A 21,345-nucleotide genomic window follows, 5' to 3' on the forward strand; every position below is an offset into this window, starting at 1 on the left:
GCCCTCTTCCAGGGGATCTTCCCAACCCAGGGATCGAACCCGGTTCTCTTACACCTCCTGCAGTGGCAAGGGGGTTCTTTACCAATAGCACCACCTGGCAAGTCCTTTTAGAAGGTGGAGGGTTGACTTGGAGGACTGGATCAGTTGGCACCAGTTCAATCCAAACATTCAGCACACCTTATTTCGTTCTGATATGGATTTTATATTTTTTTCCTTTCAAATTTCCTTTCCTATTTTTTCCTTTCCTTTGAACTAGCTTTTACATGAGGTCAGTGGTAGATTTTTAAATGTCTTTACAGGTCATAAACAAAATCTTGATTCTTTCAGGTAACAATGTTGCATGTGAAATCTAGGCTTCTGAAAATGGGACTGTAGCCATTTCATCACCACTTACAGTTCAAAACAATTTTTAAATTAAAATAACAATGTTTTTCTAAAGACTTCTAAAATATATATACAAAACAACTCATATATTATTTATCATAGGGACCACCAAAATTCTACTCGTGAAATAGATCCTTCAATATTTTCACAGTACAAAAAGTGTGACATTATTACAGGACACAGATGAATGCCATCTTAAGTAGCAAAAATTACAAAAATAGAACCACAAATATAGTCCACTCAGCTGCTGCTAAAAATCTTGATGGGATTTACCTGATTTTAATTTAAATAAATACGAAAGCTTAAATTATTTAAAATAATTACACATTTTTTTCTTTAACTTATAATACTACAAGGTCTATCCAACTTTTAAAAAGACACATGTAATAAAAATAATGAGAGAAATCTACAAGTTAGTTTTATTTAAGGCTTAATGTATGAATTTTTAAAAAAGTCTTGACAGGCCTAAAGTAATGCTCTCAGTATCAACCAACAAAAATTATTCAGAAGGAGATTCCTTTAAATAAGTCCTTTTCTGCTTGGAGAGTAACATACTGGGATAAGTTCCAGGAAAACACAGACTATTCAGTAGCCAAACATAGTTATATATGAACAAAATAATCTTCAGTTCAGCTCAGTCACTCAGTCATGTCCAACTCTTTGCAACCCCATGAATCGCAGCACGCCAGGCCTCCCTGTCCATCACCAACTCCCGGAGTTCACTCAAACTCATGTCCATCGAGTTGGTGATGCCATCCAGCCATCTCATCCTCTGTCGTCCCCTTCTCCTCCTGCCCCCAATCCCTCGCACCATCAGAGTCTTTTCAGTGAGTCAACTCTTCGCATGAGGTGGCCAAAGTATTGGAGTTTCAGCTTTAGCATCATTCCTTCCAAAGAACACCCAGGACTGATCTCCTTTAGAATGGACTGGTTGAAACTCCTTGCAGTCCAAGGGACTCTCAAGAGTCTTCTCCAACACCACAGTTCAAAAGCATCAATTCTTCGGTGCTCAGCACTCTTCACAGTCCAACTCTCACATCCATACATGACTACGGGAGAAACCATATCCTTGACTAGACGGACCTTTGTTGGCAAAGTAATGTCTCTGCTTTTGAATATGCCATCTAGGTTGGTCATAACCTTCCTTCCAAGGAGTAAGTGTCTTTTAATTTCATGGCTGCAATCACCATCTGCAGTGATTTTGGAGCCCCCCAAAATAAAGTCTGACACTGTTTCTACTGTTTCCCCATCTATTTCCCATGAAGTGATGGGACCAGGTGCCATGATCTTAGTTTTCTGAATGTTGAGCTTTAAGCCAACTTTTTCACTCTCCTCTTTCACTTTCGTCAAGAGGCTTTTTAGTTCCTCTTCACTTTCTGCCATAAGGGTGGTGTTATCTGCATATTTGAGGTTATTGATATTTCTTATCTGTTTCTAAAAGATGGAATCTCATAACAGGTTGCTCAAATACAATTCCATGTATGTTTAAGATGAGAGTAAAGAAAAAGACACTTTGTCCTTTTATTTAAATGGAAGGCAACAAATCACATACCATAAATATGCTTTAAAGAGAAAATGTCATACCTGATTTTAAAACTTTATATGCTGACCAATCTCTAGAGTCCACTACAGATTTTTAAGTAGAAGCTGCATATTGTTAAGCACAATTAACTCTAATACTAGGAGCATCTCTGGTTAGATTTTAAAAGTGAAAGTCCCAGCAATTTAGGCAGTGTTTTGTGGACAGGCTGTATCTTTTCCAGTGAATGTCTTTTTTTCCAGATAATCATATCCTTTTAAAGTCTAATTTGACTCAGTCATTCTTCCCCACACTTTATATCTAAGGATGACTAATTCTTAAGAAGTGTCTACTTTTGATAATAATTAGTAAGATAGCACAAAGCTCTCAAATCAGAGGCCTTATAAGTACAAAACATTAGGAGAAAGGGCAAAGTCAACCCTTGCCCAAATGAATGAAGCAAAGGAAAGGTACAATCCACCTTTTTTTGCTAAATGTGGGAAGATCCCCTGGAGAAGGGAAAGGCTACCCATTCCAGTATTCTAGCCTAGAGAATTCCATAGACTGCATAGTCCATGGGGTCAAAGGGAGTCGGACACAACTGAGCAACTTTCATTTCACTTCACTGTATTCAAATGTCCCTTTCCCTTACTCTACCCACTAGTCCTTCCGACTGGCCTATCTATAAAACTAGAGGGGTTGTCTTAATTGTCTTTAAAAAAAAAACCCCCAAAACAGCTCTAACTTAGATACAGCTGTCTCAGCTGGCCTCTAGCCACGATCCAGGTCATGTCATCAACTGTGCAATGACACCAAAAGCTTCTTATGTGGCACCACTCACAACACACATGATGCGCGGGGAGGTTTTTTTTTTTTTTTGCCTCAGTATTAGTGGTGTTCCTGTTATGGGCAAAAGAGAAATGAATGAGGGCCTCAGAGACTCTATCTCCAGTTTTAAAAAATATTAAAATTACAGAAGATATGATTTACCTAGCTGATCAGATACTTCCAGTAAGGTCAAAGAGGCAACTGAGTTACTGGCTCCATGCTGATTGGCTCAGTTAAAAAAAAAAAAAAAAGTGTTAAAAGTTCATAACTTTGAGGCTCTAGAAATCAGATAGACAGATAGACAATTCATATTGAATATTTACGTGTATGTCTATTTTATCTGGGCCAAACTATTCTTATACTCTGGGCACAAAGCCATCCAAAACCTACTCATTTTGACTGGAAAGTCACTTAAAATGTAGCCTACCCAGAAACATCAACCTTGTTATCTTACAAAGAGCTGTCTATAAAGTTACTTTTTTAGGTTAAGACATCTCCTAAAAGAGCAGTCAAATATAAACGTTACCTGAGTACTCTAAGAAATTAGCCCCTTAACATCTGCTAGACATACCAGTACACATTATTTTTTCTCAAATTAGTTGCCTGTCACCTAAAAGAGAAAGAAAAACAGTATAAAAGAGTGGGATACAGGAGGCCTGGGCCACTAAAGGAGGCGATGTGCAGGCATGAACCAGAGGCAGCCTTTGTAAATCCTGTGGATGCAATCTGGCCTTTGTTCATGATAAAATCCCAGTGTTATGAGGTAAGATGAGCATCCACTGTCATCTGGGTCACTGAAGCTACCTAGTGCAGATGAGAAGCATCACTATTCATCCCTTTGTAGTTGCAGTCCGGAAGGCAGAGAACCCATACTGTGGAACTGGATGGCAGTAAAGAGGGAAAACGCCAGGTAAACAAGAATAAGCCTTCCCTCCCTGATACAAGGCATGTATGTAGGCAAGGGCGTCAGGAAAAAAGCGCACAGGAATGATGTCTTTGACACCTGGAAGCTGAAACTACCTCGATGTGCTGCAACATATACTACCATTGCAAGATAAACTCATTTTGCCTAAAACATTGATAGGAAAGTTCAGAAGTAATGATCTGGAGTTTTTAGAGTATAGCCCTCAACAGCAAATAAATGTAAAAATATCAGTTCAGTTCAGTCACTCAGTTGTGTCTGACTCTTTGTGACCCCATGGAATGTAGCACGTCAGGCATCCCTGTCCATCACCAACTCCCGGAGTTCACTCAAACTCATGTCCATTGAGTTGGTGATGCCATTCTAACCATCTCATCCTCTGTCGTCCCCTTCTCCTCCTGTCTTCAATCTTTCCCAGCATCAGGGTCTTTTCCAATGAGTCAGTTCTTTGCATCAGATGACAAAGTATTGGAGTTTCAACTTCAGCATCAGTCCTTTCAATGAATATTCAGGACTGATCTTCTTAGTATGGACTGGTTGGATCTCCTTGCAGTCCAAGAGACTTTCAAGAGTCTTCTCCAACAGTACAGTTTAAAAGCATCAACTCTTGGGTGCTCAGCTTTCTTTATGATCCAACTGTCACATCCATACATGACTACATGGAAAAACCATAGCTTTGACTAGACAGACCTTTGTCGGCAAAGTAATGTCTTTGCTTTTTAATATGCTATCTAGGTTGGTCATAACATTTCTTCCAAGGAGGAAGCATCTTTTAATTTCATGGCTGCAGCCACCATCTGCAGTGATTTTGGAGCCCCCCAAAATAAAGTCTGTCACTGTTTCCACTGTTTCCCCATCTATTTGCCATGAAGTGATGGGACCAGATGCCATGATCTTAGTTTTCTGCATATTGAGTAATTATAAGCAAAGAAGTCCACAGGTTGACCAAAGAGAAAAAGGCAAGATTCAAGATAGGTAGTATTAAGTTGGTACAATAATTACAATAGCAGATAATATGTATATATTAATAGCAGTGTGTGTGTGCACGTACACTCAGTTGTGTCCAACTCTTTGCAACCCCATTACATCGTAGCCGACCAGGCTCCTCTGTCCATGGAGTTTTCCAGGCAAGAATACAGGAGTGGGTTGCCATTTCCTGCTTCAGGGGATATTCCTGACTCAGGGGTTGAACCCTCATCTCCTGCATTGGCAAGCAGATACCAGGTACCACATGCTCTGCCTGTATAAATTCATTAAACCCTCAAACAGCCCTATGAATTAGGTTCTATTAACATCAGTAACCATACTTTTTTTGAGTGAAAAAAGTAGACTCAGAGAGGTGAAATAACCAGCTTGAGGCTGCCCAGCAAGTAAGTGGCAGAAACAGGATTCCAGCTGAAGCAGCCTGGTACTGAAGTCCCTGCTGCCTCAGCAGACATTCCTGTTGGACCATGAAAAAACAGGTGAGGCAATGTATACAGAAAGAAAAGAAAATGTTATCCAAAGTATATATAAAGATAAGCAGAAAGAAGATGGGTGAGTGAATAATGAAGTAAACCGTCTTCTGCACCAGTCAAAAGAAACTCTTGGTTTCTGTTTTTCAACCACATGTTGAGAAATACCAAATCAAAAAGCTACGCATTTGTTTCACCAGAAGTACCAGTAAGGCATTATCCAACACAAATGACCATTTTCAATTTTACTGGTATTTACTAATGATGTTGGATGAAAAAATGCCACCAATAGTGTCAGTATAACTAATGAAGTCCATACTCACAATCTGAAGTCCTAGAATAAGTTTTTGGTTTCATGAAAACTTAAGCTCTAAATTGAAAGTGAATTTTACTGTGGGCATGCCCACTGTTGAAGGTACACAGAGATGATGACATAACTGTTTAATTTCTATCATCCCGGTCAATAGTTTTCATACATGCTCTTCCTCTTACCTTGTCATCAAAATTCAACAAATCACCTGCATGGGATGTTAAAGATTTGTACCCAGTGCCTCGTTCAGGAAAGAAGTTGACCCTTTGGGGTACCAAAAGGCTATCAGAATGTATTGATTTCACAAAGACCACCGATAAGGTTAGGGTAGTAATGGTGAGTAGCAATGATGGGCAACAGAATACAGTTCTGATGAGCCATACCTAGCTCCTTCTGTATGCTGTCAGGGACTCCTGTAATAGTCTTTCTCCTTTTGACTTTCTTCGGTCGTCTTACCAGAGTGTCTGTGTAAATTAGAGACCGCCGAAGGCTGGCCTGGCGATCGAAATTCTCCCCTAATGCAGAGTAGTAGAACAAGCAAAGCAATGTTATTTTCAAGCAAGCCGACACCATGCACTTTCTTCCAGAAGCTTGTTGTAAAATGATAAGAAGGTATTAATAATGATGTTAGCCAGTCATACAATGATGAATGGATGCTGAAGGGCAAAAAAGGGAGGAAAGCACATTAGCATCATAAGGCTGTTTTCCAAATTTCTGGGTGTATGTCCATTCAAAGAAAGCACCTTGAGCTCATTTGCAAATGCAAACTGGTGAATAAGACATTGGACGAGTGATTTTGTGTTATTTTAAAAATGGGTTATTTTGGAAGTGTTTCACAAAAGTCTTTGGTCACCATAATCACACTTTACATCAGCATGTATTTTGGTTCCATCAGCTGGAGATGAATTTATTTGCTTCATCTGGTCCTCACCAGAGACCAAAGTATTGTCTTGTCCGATGTGATGAAACAAATAACTTAATCAAGAATTCCTAGGTGAAGACTTTTCTTCAGTCAAGGAGGCTCATAATTTGAATAGACTGTGGTAATTACTATGGTGTGAGACACAATGATAATGAAAAAGCCTTATAATGATAAAGTACTTTTATCACAATGAGACCCAGTAGCACTGCAGTTTGTTAAAGCTAAACTGCTTCTCACTGTTTCTTAATCACTTTTCAAAAGTTGATCTAAATTCATTACAGGTATATTGAAATCAAACCCAGAATGCCACATCGAAGTTTTTTCTTTCTAGTGTGTAAGTTTTGTGATTATCACACCATGGGATACCCTAAAATAGTAACACATCAATTACTGTTTGGTCTGCTTTAAATTACTTGACATTTGAAGAGAAGTTTTATAGCATTGACCTCATTAAATGGTTCTTCTCCTCAAAAAGAATTTAAAAAATACATGTGTACACATACAAAATATATACTTCCATATTATAAGAAAAGTTTAAAAATCATTCACTCATTTTAGCAACATTGATGCACATTCAAAAGTGGGTATGCTGTGAACAATGTATCTTCTATTTTAATAGGAATACATTGTGAACAGAACCAATAAGGTTCTAGTCAAAACAGAGGATAAAAGATTGGAATGGGCAAAACACATTTCACCTAAAAAGCAACAAACTTAGATGAGGGCTTGTAAATTTGAAAATGCTCTCAACTTTGTTCCTAATGGAGAAAAAACAGAAATGATTTAGAGAAAACCCTGAAACACCAGAAGGTACCATCACTGTGATAAATGCATCACTATGTACAATAGCAAATATGGCCTATAAGAGGCCAGTCGGGACTTCACTGGTTCATTTGTTTTCTGTGGCAGAGGAAAAACATGTTCTTGGCTCAAATCATTAAGAATGGACAAACTATTAACAGATAGTTGCATTTAGTCTCCAGGTTTGCTTCCTACACAAAACAACCAAAGATAAACCACCCAAGCTGCAAGGAAATTAAAAAACAAACTGCAAGGATGAACATCTAAGACATATACCACTGCTGGTGCTAAACTCTCCACCCTTCATTGTGACCTAAAAGGATTGTCTCCTCTACTGGGTTAAACATTTCTGAAGGGCAAGGACCATGATCACGCACCCTGGCATCGCCTGTGGCATTCAGCCCAATGCCTGACACAAAGTAGTTATTCAGTAAATGTCTACTGAATTGAGAGGGATTTAATTATTTCTTTTCATTGAAAAATGGCACTAGTCCGTCAGGGTTACTACTTAGAAATCAATTTAGCTAGCTCAAACATCAGCCCAAAGGCAGTTTGTAAGAACTGCTTTAGCATGTTTACTCACTCTATTTATCTTCTAGGTGTAAGAGCAGCTATCCCACGGGGCAGATTAAACAACATACTCATATGCACATTTTATTTTCAACATTTTTTTCTCTTCAACTCTTAGAACAGGATGAGTTCCCACAGGACACAGGCCTGTGACTAAAGGGAGAAAATCGATTTTCAAGCCAGCAGCTCATTGTACTAATGTTTTCTTCCTCTTTGCCTGGCAAGCATCTTTCTGCATTTGAAATAATATATTTATTGGCATTCTTTCCTCTGCTGCACTGTACTGAAAACCAAACAGAAGGTCAATGTTCACCCAAATAAATGAGCAGTGACAACGCCCTACAGGAAGCTACATTTTATCTTCTAGTGCTTTGGAAATGTATCATTTAAAGAGCCAGGAGTTGTATAATCTATGTCAATTCAACCACTAAAAGTAAACAAATTTAATGCTTCTTTATACCAGAATATCAGAAAAACTATTTCTCTATGAAATGTATGTGTGTATAGTAAACACACAGATCCAGAAAATGGATCAATAAATATGTCATTAGGCATTTGCCTTCTACATTTCCAAAAATGTTAATCACTCAAAAGTAAACTGCATTTTGTCCTAACTTGTATTGCTCATTTCTTTATTGTCATTCACCTCTCCTTGTATGGCATTTTCAAGGCCTCCTTTTAAACTCTATGTAATTCATATCCACATACTCATCAGACAGGAGAGAATAACGTTCAGAGGCTGACACTGTCTCCTGTTGTGCCAATGTATTTTACTGTAAATTATTTTTTATTCCTGAAAATCTATTCTGCTTTAAATTTCCTAATTTCACGATAATGCATTTTATCTGAATTCCATTAAGGATTGTTACATTTCATAGCACAATCCTACAATATTAATTCTGAGGCTTTTAATCAAGCAAATAATGTAATGCATTTTCTTGCAGAAACTACACAGCCGTTTAAACATTACACTTTGTTCTGAAATACAACTATATATAAAAATACTTTTAAAAGTATGATTTGGTGAATGAGAATCATACTCAGAAAAATCAATGCTATTTGCAAAGAGAATGGACTAAAATGCCTGCTATTCCTGCAAGGCTTAAGTACAGTAAATGTGGGAAAATGTCCATGGAATTTAAAATAATTCATGTACTTACTAAGTTTCTCTGGAATTCAAAACAGAGTTTTAAATGTAATTTTTAAACATCCTGTAAGGTTTCAAAAAATTCATAACTATCAAAATATTTTTAGTCCCTTACAAGCTCACCAATGCCATAGTAAAAAACTTTCTAACAGCAGTCAAGAGCAGTAGCCTCAGAAACAGCAAAGGTATGATGAGTTTTCATCCTAATTTTTTATGAAAACTTATCCTTATTGATCACCTGATTTTTTTAGGTTCTGGCCTTATGAGCCAGATTTTGTATGAGCTGATTATCAGTATCACTACCAGTAATGTTTTCTCTTGAACACAGTCTAATGTCTGAAGCTACCAACTCTTAACATGTCTATTTTGCCTTTTGTACACTCCCAGACCGATGACCTATCTTCTCTGCAGGATATGGAAGTGACAGGGCAAGTTCTCTATGTTTGTGAAATACTGTCTTTGAGCTTTACATACCTTGTTACCTTAATTATCACAGATGATTAAAACCTGAATATAATAGTCTGTAAGAACTTGAATTTCACATTTGGCAATTAATATTCATATGCCAGCCTAACATGTTCTAAATTTTTTATATTTAGAAGGAATGGATTTTTATTTGATGATTATAGAATTCAAATTATGGAGATCAAGATATAATTTCACTATCCTATTAGATTTTAAAAATATTTCATATTTCAAGTAATTTCCCCCTTTTTCTACTTGAGAAAATAAGAAGGTAAGAAAATCATTCAGAAATATTAAATGTGTTCTTTTTCACTTTTATAAACGAGCTAAAAAACCTAATTTTTTTCTCACCCAAGATCACATTTAGAAGATATTTCCATATAGCCAAAATATTTGAAGAAGGCAATTCAATTAAAAGACACACTTTAGCTGAATGGTTGGACCACTGAATTCTCTGACATCAACCTTTGGTGATACAGTCTGTAAACCTAAAAGCAACAGACATTTGACATGCACACACACATACATTTTAGTATTCCCTTCATTCAGCAAAGAGCAGGAAGTCAGACCACAGCTCTCTACCTCTGTTGCATGAATGACACGCTAAGAGCATATACCAAACAAAGAGCCACAGTCATTCTCCCAGAACACGTGGAACCTGTCCACAGAGTAAGGCATACCAGTTATGTTAATAGGAACCATGTCAGCCTGGACTGTTTGGGCTTGCTGCCGCATCTTCTCCTCTGGTGTTGGCAAGGGAAGTGACTTGGTCCAGTTGGTTTGAGTATGAAAGTCAGAGCAGTCACTTGACGTTGGTGTCTTAGGTCTCCTGGTGGAAGTAAGTCTTTCCTCTTCTGATGAAGAGATAGAACACTGCAGGGGAAAAAAGTGAGAGGAAGCCATAGTGTGTAATTGCTGGCAGAAACATTTAAAAATACATTAAAAAAATTTAAACTGATTTGAAGCAAGCCAAAAGAAAAAAATTGGTCACATTTAGGAACAAGAAGCAATGGTTCACAAGGGAACCACTCATCTTGCATGTAGCCCATAATATACATGATTTGCTAAGGCCTTAGTCTCTAAGCCATGAAGACTGGAAAAGGTTTTGCTGATGAAATCTTTTAAGTTCTTCCTGTTTCTTTCTATACTTACTGTGATCAGAAAGCTTATGGATTTAGTTTAACATTAGAAGCCCAGAGAAACATCATGGGTTTGGCCATCAGTCTCTATTTTTATTAAAATTTCTTTTTGCTCCAAGTAATTTCTAGCCTCAATCTCATTTCCTTTAGGCTCTGACCTCAAGTTTGAAAATGACAGAGCTATTGTTTTTCAGCTATCTGTGCTCTTTGGAAATCATTTACATAGAAAAAGAAAAATCAACTGCGAAATTGTTAAATTATCAGAAGCTGACTAAAGCTCTGCTTGGAGCCTATCAGAGCCCCATGAAGAAATTTCTAGCAGTGTGTGTTTTGATACACATTAACATCCTAACTGGGGAGCCCTTTTCAGTATCTTTCTTTCCTCACATCTTAAAAAGTGTAAGCAAGAAAGTTGTTTTGGCAAGCATTTCATGACGAACTGTACCGTGGCTCCAGCAGCTAGTTCTATGACAAACGCCAAGAACTGAAAAAAACTGCCACAGGCTTGTGCATGCTAAGTTGCTTCAGTTGTGTCTGACTCTGTGACCCTAGGGACTGTAGCCTGCCTGACAGGCTCATCTGTCCACTGGGGACTTTTTCAGGCAAGAATACTGGAATGGGTTGTCATCCCCTCCTCCAGGGGATCTTCCCAACCCAGGGACCAAACCTGCTTCTCTTATGTCTCCTGCATTGGAAGGTGGGTTCTTTACCACTAGGGCTACCTGGGAAGCCTGCCACAGACTCAGGAACAACAACAGAAAAGGGTAATTGACTTTTGTTGAGAAATGGCAGTTTATAATCATAATAAACGCCTAAGAACCGCTCTTCAAGTTGAAAGCATTTAAACTACCACTTAAGGCGTTAAGACAAATTTTGCTTTAAAATGAATGAATAAATAAATAAATAAACATTCCCAAGGGAATACCTGTAAAACTAGCAGCCAAGTCAATTCAGCACTCTCCACCACACACCCCTAAAGGGGTAATTGCTATCCTGACTTCTAACATTCAGCTTCATTTGCCTGTTTTGGATTTTCTCTAAGGGAAATCATATTGTATGTTCTCTTTTGTGACTTACTTCTTTCTTTTAACACAGTATTTGTGAAGATTATCTGTCTTTCAAAAGCATGTCTTGATACCTTTCCGGATCTAATGAAAGTTTCTAAGAGGACATTAGTAAGACACCTACAGAAATACATTAGTTAGATATCCTGAATAGAAGAACACTGCTATCTCTGTTTACTGCTATTGAATTAGCCTTCCTGAAAAAAATTTGTATTTATTCTACAACTAATAGCACTCCACATATCTGAAAAAGACTACTCTAGAGCTATGAAAATAGTGTGGTACAGGGATAGAGTCCTAAGCTAAGAATCCAAAGACCTGAGTCTATTCGCTTTATATTTTTCAGTCAAGGGATACTGAAGTTGTTCCTAAACACTGAAGTTTCCTTTGCTATAAAATGGGGCTGTACTCTCTACCACATCCCCCTAAGGGTACTTGTGAACCTAATGACATGATAGCTTATGAAAAAGGCGTTGTGGAAATAAATATATGTATATATATGAATAGACATCCCAATATATGAGATTTTACATTATTAGTACATAATACATATAAAATGAAAACCTAATTTCTTTGCCACCTAAGGAAAATGTGAAATGTTTGTAATTAAAACCGACAAATAAATATACTCAATTTATTGAGCATGTTACTGACATCTTATCGATTCATGTTTGATCCAATACTGGTTAAAATGATCACATCTACTACAGATCCTTGAAAGGCAATTTAGGCTTTCCACATGGTTCAGTGGTAAAGAATTTGCCTGCTAATACAGGAGACAGAGGACACATGGGTTCGATTCCTGGGTTGGGAAGATCCCCTGGAGGAGGAAATGGCAACCTTCAACCAAAGGAGTGTTTGAAAGAATTAAATTAAGTCATGGAGATCAAATCAGTCAATCCTAAAGGAAATCAATCCTGAATATTCATTGGAAGGACTGGTGCTGAAGCTGAAACTCCAATGCTTTGGCCACCTGGTGCAAAGCGCCAACTCACTGGAAAAGACCCTGATACTGGGAAAGATTGAAGGCAGGAGGAGAAAGGGACAACAGAGAATGAGATGATTGGACGGCATCACTGACGCAATGGACATGAGTTCAAGCAACCTTAAGGAGATAGTGAAGGACAGGAAAGCCTGGCATGCTGCAGTCCATGGGGTCTCAAAGGGTCAGACACAACTGAGCAACTGAACAACAAAGTCATACCAATGTAAATCAATTATGTCTACCCTTTATGCAGTTGTGACACTCAAAATAGGTTTGATATACAATACTTATTATCTGCCCTCACACTGCAGGTACACAAGACACACACAAATTAAAATTAATTTGAGAATTTCATGACAGTTTGTGTAAAGTTCACATTCAGCTTCACATGTCTGAAGTTGAATCTTAATTTAGTAAATTATGTTACTCTTTCTGATATATACATACATAGAAATAATTTTTCGGGCAACCTTGAAATATAGCACAGATTTTAAAGGCCACGAGAAGCAAATCTTAACAGGCAAGCTTCAGCTTGATGGAAAATAAACAGCATGGCAACACCCTACAGAGAAGGTTCTCTCTTCCATGTGATGTCTGCCTAGGGAGATGGTGAAGCACCGTTTTATGGTCTGTATTCTGCTCAGTGGGACTCATCAGCCCTGGTAACCTACTTTTCTTTCAGTTGACTGAGACTGTCAGATTCGATAACTCTCACAATGAAACAGATCTTCAGTTCAGCCTCGTTGCCAGGGGACGATCACTAGGGATTGCTCCAGTATAACAACTGACAAAGATAGTCTAGTTTATAAAGTACTCCCTTCCTTTGTGAGAAAATTTCCCAGACAAGCAGGGCACAGATAAAGTTATATGCAAATGTGACTGTTACACAGTGCCACAAACTACTAAAGAAAAATAAGAAACCAGGATGGCACACCTTTCAGAATGATCTGACTCCCATTGCTCTCAGTATTTATAAATACAGAGGGGCACAGGAAAAACCTCATCCATCTCACCGGCAGAACACATCACAAGTACTCCATTGAGATGGATACTGGAATGCCATGGATTATTACCTTAGCTTCTTAACTCTGACCTTGTTGGCCACCCTCCCCTTCTCCCCATCCCTGCTTTAACAGTCTAATCCTCAACACAGAAGCCTGAGGGATCCTTTCAAAACATGTCAGATCATGCTGCTCCTGTGCAATCTTACTAGAACCTACAAGACCCTACATGACCTGTGAACTGGCCCATTGCTATCTCTGACCTCAACTCCTACAACACTATCCCTTCTTTATCCTACTCTAGCTACACCATCTTCCATCCAGTTCCTTGTACAAACCAAGCAGACTCCTGCCTCAGGGTCTTTGCACATGATGTTCCCACCATCTGAAATGTTCTTCCTTTAGACATCCCCATGGATAGCACCTTCTTATTCTTCAGGGGCTTAGTCAAGAGTCCCCTTCTTGTTGAGGTCTTACCTGCTAACCTGCCTAAAATGGCAACTCCTCCCCAATATTTTATATCTCCCTTCTCTTCTTTTTTTCCTTTAGTACATATCACCAGGATAAATATATTTTAGCTATTTATCTTGTTTGTCTCTGCTTTGAAAATGTAAGTTTCAGGAGGCCTTAAATCAGAATTACATAGAGTGCAATTTCACAGTTTTAGCTAAAAAGGAGTCACCATTTAGCGACTGATGTCTCAACACCTTGTCCTGGGTTACAGGCTTTATAGGAATTGGTACCTCATTTTATCTTCATAGCATTAGCCTCGTTTTGTAAATATGGAAATGGAGTAAAGCAACATTACTTGTGGAAAGTTGACAAGTGGGCAACAGATTAGAACCTACAGCTGGCCTCAAAGCTCTGCTGCTAAACAGTGTAAAATAACAACTTGATAATATTTGCAATAAATTACTATGTTTTCTAATCTAAAAATAAAAATATCCATTTATATCTCTGAATAAGAAAAAGATCTTAAAAAAGAAAAGAATCTATAGTAAAGTCAGCAGTGTAGTATAATGAACGGAACACTGTAAGTATCAGCACACTGGCTCTGTCATTTACCATCTGTATGTTTTGAGCAACTCAAGCTCCCTGTGTTAAGAACAGAATAACTTAAACAGCATCGCCATGCTTCATGTTAAGGGATCCCTTAGTACAGGGTGAATTTTATTTTATTCTTTTTTAATATTGAGTTTAAAGTGGACTTGCTTTCAGAACTTAAATGCAGCTTGGTTTTTAAATGCAGTTTAATCGATCAATAATGTTCATTAATATCTCATGTCCTTAATCTGGAAGGAATGGACAGTCACAAATGAGACATGAGAAACCATGATTTCTTGTGTCAATTTGCATAATTTACAAAGGGAGATCACCTGCCATACCAGGAGTTGTTTTGTGAATTTTGGACACTGTTAAGTCCTGCATTTCAGAACTTTGAGGTCCTGTCTGGAAATCAGACAAGTTCCCACCAGATGGATGGTGAGGCCTGAAACATGGTCTCTTTGGCAGACTGCCAAGTTATCAAAAAGTGGGCTTAACTAAAAAACACATTTGCCCAGGCTTTTTTTTTTTTTTTTAATCTGCTATACTTTTAAAAATTAGAAAACCTAATTATAGCCAGAGTTAAACTTAGCATTCATTTAGCAATTATTACATAAAAATAGACATAGAACAGATGAAACTATATAGAGCACCATTTAAGAGGAAAGCCACATACATTCCAGTCCTTTTTACAGGACACTTACTTAGTCTATTGTGTTTTTGTCTTCAGAATTAAATGTATCTTGGGTGGACGTTTCTTTTTAAAGATTCTAGATAGTTTATAAGGTGCCAAAATGTTTGCAGTCTTTTTTGGCTATATGCTTATTCCACCTTTAATATACTCAGACACAAGCGATCCTGACTTCATTCTCTTCTCTTCTTATTTCCCTTTCCCCTCCCCTGGGCTCTGGACCCAACAACAAAAACCAGGGGTAGTGGTTTTGGGGGGAATACACACAGAAACACAGTTTGTGGCCCATCCAGAGCTCCACAAAGGCCAGGAGGTGGGTTCCACATTCACATTATTAAATAATTTCAATTGTTCCTTCTCTCCTATTCATATATGTTCATATAAAGTGAACATAAATGTTCAAAATGATAATGTAATTTTTTGCCTTAATGGCCTTTTATTATAATAAATCATATATACAAAGTATATAACACAACAATGAATTTTTAAGAAACTATTACCCAACTCATGACTTAAAATATGAATAACTGCATCTACACCATACGGTTTCCTGCTTGGCTAGAGGTAACCGCTCTCCTGAATGCTGTGTTATTTATTATGCCTTTAACTTTTGTTATGTATGTGCATAAATATGTCTAAATTACATATTTAGACTTGCTTGGTTTGTATGTAATTATACAAGAATACTTACAAAGATATAAAAGCATATGACTATTCAAAGTATTAAATCCAAGTTTCTCTTCAAATAAATGCATATTTGAGTCTATAAGATGCCTTCTTTATCAGTCACTGTGTCAATGATACTTTGCCATTCTCTCTTTTTTTTTTGCGATTTTATTTATTTATCTATTTATTTTTAATGTTTATTTATTTTTTTAATTTTTATTATTATTATTTTTTTAAATTTTAAAATCTTTAATTCTTACATGCATTCCCAAACATGAACACCCCTCCCACCTCCCTCCCCATAACATCTCTCTGGGTCATCCCCATGCACCAGCCCCAAGCATGCTGTATCCTGCGTCAGACATAGACTGGCGATTCAATTCTTACACGATATTATACATGTTAGAATGCCATTCTCCCAAATCATCCCATCCTCTCCCTCTCCCTCTGAGTCCAAAAGTCCATTATACACAGCTGTGTCTTTTTTCCTGTCTTGCATACAGGGTCATCATTGCCATCTTTCTAAATTCCATATATATGTGTTAGTATACTGTATTGGTGTTTTTCTTTCTGGCTTACTTCACTCTGTATAATCGGCTCCAGTTTCATCCATCTCATCAGAACTGATTCAGATGAATTCTTTTTAATGGCTGAGTAATACTCCATTGTGTGTATGTACCACAGCTTTCTTATCCATTCATCTGCTGATGGACATCTAGGTTGTTTCCATGTCCTGGCTATTATAAACAGTGCTGCGATGAACATTGGGGTACATGTGTCTCTTTCAATTCTGGTTTCCTCGGTGTGTATGCCCAGCAGTGGGATTGCTGGGTCATAAGGCAGTTCTATTTGCAATTTTTTAAGGAATCTCCACACTGTTCTCCATAGTGGCTGTACTAGTTTGCATTCCCACCAACAGTGTAAGAGGGTTCCCTTTTCTCCACACCCTCTCCAGCATTTATTGCTTGCAGATTTTTGGATCGCAGCCATTCTGACTGGTGTGAAGTGGTACCTCATTGTGGTTTTGATTTGCATTTCTCTAACAATGAGTGATGTTGAGCATCTTTTCATGTGTTTGTTAGCCATCCGTATGTCTTCTTTGGAGAAATGTCTATTTAGTTCTTTGGCCCATTTTTTGATTGGGTCATTTATTTTTCTGGAATTGAGCTGCATAAGTTGCTTGTATATTTTTGAGATGAGTTGTTTGTCAGTTGCTTCATTTGCTATTATTTTCTCCCATTCAGAAGGCTGTCTTTTCACCTTGCTTATATTTTCCTTTGTTGTGCAGAAGCTTTTAATTTTAATTAGATCCCATTTGTTTATTTTTGCTTTAATTTCCAGAATTCTGGGAGGTGGATCATAGAGGATCCTGCTGTGATTTATGTCTGAGAGTGTTTTGCCTATGTTTTCCTCTAGGAGTTTAATAGTTTCTGGTCTTACATTTAGATCTTTAATCCATTTTGAGTTTATTTTTGTGTGGGGTATTAGAAAGTGATCTAGTTTCATTCTTTTACAAGTGGTTGACCAGTTTTCCCAGAACCACTTGTTAAAGAGATTGTCTTTAATCCATTGTATATTCTTGCCTCCTTTGTCAAAGATAAGGTGTCCATAGGTGTGTGGATTTATCTCTGGGCTTTCTATTTTGTTCCATTGATCTATATGTCTGTCTTTGTGCCAGTACCATACTGTTTTGATGACTGTGGCTTTGTAGTAGAGCCTGAAGTCAGGCAAGTTGATTCCTCCAGTTACATTCTTCTTTCTCAAGATTGCTTTGGCTATTCGAGGTTTTTTGTATTTCCATACAAATCTTGAAATTATTTGTTCTAGTTCTGTGAAAAATATGGCTGGTAGCTTGATAGGGATTGCATTGAATTTGTAAATTGCTTTGGGTAGTATACTCATTTTCACTATGTTGATTCTTCCGATCCATGAACATGGTATATTTCTCCATCTATTAGTGTCCTCTTTGATTTCTTTCATCAGTGTTTTATAGTTTTCTATATATAGGTCTTTAGTTTCTTTAGGTAGATATATTCCTAAGTATTTTATTCTTTTCGTTGCAATGGTGAATGGAATTGTTTCCTTAATTTCTTTTTCTACTTTCTCATTATTCGTGTATAGGAATGCAAGGGATTTCTGTGTGTTGATTTTATATCCTGCAACTTTACTATATTCATTGATGAGCTCTAGTAATTTTCTGGTGGAGTCTTTAGGGTTTTCCATGTAGAGGATCATGTCATCTGCAAACAGTGAGAGTTTTACTTCTTCTTTTCCAATTTGGATTCCTTTTATTTCTTTTTCTGCTCTGATTGCTGTGGCCAAAACTTCCAGAACTATGTTGAATAGTAGTGGTGAAAGTGGACACCCTTGTCTTATTCCTGACTTTAGGGGAAATGCTTTCAATTTTTCACCATTGAGTGCCATTCTCTTTTGTGTTATTTACTTACCATTATGTTTCTAAGCCATATCCATGTAGTTATGTGAGCCTATGGTTAATCCATTTCACTGAAGCATACATTCCATTCTAATACATTTATTTATCCACTCTTTTACTGATGGATGATGGGTTGGAAAAGATGTTCATCCTATTACCTCAACAAGTCAAAACTCCCCTAACCAAGAGAGTGATTAGCTGGTGAGAGATATAGCCAAGGCTCAATTCCACTACTCATTGTTGAGGGAAAATAGGCTCTGGAGTCACAGATCTGGGTTTCAATCCTAGTTCACTTTTAGGGGTGAAGGGTGTGTTCACTATCTTGGTTGTGGCGATGGTCTCATGTATGTATAAGTATGTCGAAACATATTAAATTGTGTACTTTAAAGGTGTGTAGTTTATTTTATATAAATTATACCTCATAATGCTCTTTGTAAAGAGAGGGAGAATTCTGTTTCAGAATTTTAAAGCTATGTGATCTTAAGCAAGTACTGTGATTCCTCTAAGACACATCTGTGACCTGGGTACAAGCTGCCTTCCATGGTTGCAGGGAGAATTAAGCAGACTCACAGGTAACACCAGCCCAGCTTCTGGCTCCTGAGCTTTTCCATGTGCCAAATGCTTGGCTCCATCCTGGGAATATCAAAATCAATATGAGGAGGATGCTGTGTGGCCTCCCACCTCCACCCTGATCTAGAAGGGAAGGCAGATATGAATAGAGCCTCATCCCAGTGTAATGGGATGCGTGGAACAAGAGAAACTGGAACAAGTTGAGAGATGCCCTCCCTACCTGAATGCATAAAGGCCTGAAATGACAGACCACAATCTTCTCACCCTGCTAAATAGGACAGAGAAACGAAATGCCACAGATCGCAGAGCAGCAAACACATGGAACCAGAAAAAGCTCCTCTGTGTTTCCACTGTGTCCTGGAATTACTTACACAGAGAGACTCAATAAGAAAATAACTGTATCTAGAATCATGTTTTCTGGATAGTTAAGTGACCCAAAGCCAGGGGCTCTGTCTGTATATTGAGACTAAGCAGGACTTAACATGGTTTTTTGAAAACAATACCGTGAATAAATGAATAACACCAAACAAGTCAAAGACAGAAGGAAAATTGACAACAGCAGGCACAGTGAGAAGGAACTTGGGTAATTTGGTAATCTTGTCCTATTATTTCACCAATATGGTGCAATGAAAAAAAAAGAAATATAAAGTGAGAAGCCCTGCATCTATGTCCTCTCAAATACGTTCTGGCTTTGTGATCTTGAGAAAGTAAGTCTGAGTCTCAGTTTCAAGATGGTTAAAATGATAGCAATAATTATTAAAAATACTGACTTTATGGAAGGTCCTTTGAAAATGAGATATAATTTGAGAAAAAGTTCTGAAGTGTTCTACAATTATTATAAAATGAGTACCAGTAAAATAATCACTGGTAGTTCTACACACAGATAACCTGTAAAGTCACAACAACTAGAAAGCTTTAGTAATTGCTGAAACCTCTCAAATTTATTGCCTTAGGTAGGAAAAATTCTATGTTTGTGGAATAAAAGACTTAGAATGATTGAAAGAGTCGCCAAATTTTCATAAAACCAGACACTGTCTACTGAACTAATTTCTTTGAAGTCTGGTTTGAAAAACCAAGCTGTTTAAAGACATCAGTCATCATTATTTGAGCATATACTGTGCCAGGCACCATGCTTAAGGATTTAAAAAACATTAACTCACTTCAGCCTCATAACCATCTTCAAGGTGGGTAAGGCAATCAAGTAATTTATTATCAAAACCAGAATGCCTTTGAGAGTGAAAGGAGCACTTTTAATAATTGCACAGAACAGCAGCCATAAACCAGGACTATCCTGAGCAAAACCAGAACATGTGGTTTATGACCCTTCACAGTTAAGGAAACTGAAACTTGCAGAGGGAAGCAATTTGCCAAGGCCACCAACTTCGACAGGTGGGAAAGCTCCTCTAGACCAGTCTCCCAAGCATCACCTTATACATGCTTCCTAGATGTGTGGTTACAGAGCAAGGCCACTGTCCTTTTGCCATCTTCAAAATCCTCCTTTGATTTCAATCTCTCATATCAATAAAGACTAAAACAGAACCTGAGATGATGCCAGTTCAAAGGAAAACAGAGGCTAGAAAAGAAAATTTCAGTTTCTATCAATATCATGAAAGCCAACCATTTATTGCTACAATCCCAGTCTAATTTATCCGTCAGGAGAAGGAGGGCAAATTTTATGCAAGAGATTGAGTAACTCACAACTGACATCCTTTCTGCTGAGACAATGGGGCCTCTGTGAATGTTTCCCTGATGCAGTGAACATATCATCAGACATAACCTCCCACAATGGCAGTTGGAGATATGCCCTCTCAACTCACAGGAAGTATCCTGTCATCTATAACTGAAATTTCCTTCAAATACCTGAATAACCTCTTTGGTAGTACCTGGCACACAATGCAAACTAACAAAACAAAAAGCTGTCAAGACTAGAGCAATACTAAAGCAACAGCTTACTCATTGATTTCACAGTTGAAAAGAAATGTTATTTTGTGAGATTTCTGAATCCCTTTGCAGGCATTTTTCAAGCAGCATATTTACTATGTAGATGACATATATAACATATACTTGGAAACAGTTCAAGCAATTTCTTTTCTTGCTACGCTACATCACTACTTTGAAAGATATATATGTGGCGATCATCAGCAAAATAACTTTCACTATACCATAAACACAAGTCCTACTTGGGAAATGTTTTGCATTTGGATAATTACTTTGAAATGCTAAGCCAGAATAAATAACCAAAACAGACACCCCCTAAGTTCTCTGTTGTAATTTATATGTCCTTAACTTCTGTCTTATTAGCAACTCTCATTTTAGGAGAGTGCTTTTATCCTAAGCACAGAATAGATGCTTAATTATTACCTGTCCCTTCTCCAGAGTTCACTGCTGTCCTCCCCATAGCCTACTTAGAAATACAAAGGGTTTTCCCA

At 37.6% G+C, this 21,345-nt stretch overlaps 1 protein-coding gene across 6 annotated transcripts in view; it reads right to left on the minus strand.

Annotated features, from left to right (window-relative positions):
- The window catches only part of NHSL1 (NHS like 1), a 266,654-nt gene that overhangs the window by 12,728 nt on the left and 232,581 nt on the right, over positions 1-21,345 (minus strand). For 4 of the 6 annotated variants that reach the window (XM_018053262.1, XM_018053266.1, XM_018053265.1 and 1 more), the window contains exons 4-5: positions 10,003-10,195; positions 5,801-5,932 (exon numbers count right to left, since the gene is read on the minus strand). In XM_018053262.1, coding sequence (XP_017908751.1) covers positions 5,801-5,932; positions 10,003-10,195 — 325 coding nt within the window. The remainder of the gene's footprint in view (positions 1-5,800; positions 5,933-10,002; positions 10,196-21,345) is intronic. The other 2 variants (XM_018053264.1, XM_018053263.1) reach the window with 1 other exon arrangement.

This window comes from Capra hircus, chromosome 9 (assembly GCF_001704415.2).
Source record: "Capra hircus breed San Clemente chromosome 9, ASM170441v1, whole genome shotgun sequence".
Classification (NCBI taxonomy): Eukaryota; Metazoa; Chordata; class Mammalia; order Artiodactyla; family Bovidae; genus Capra; species Capra hircus.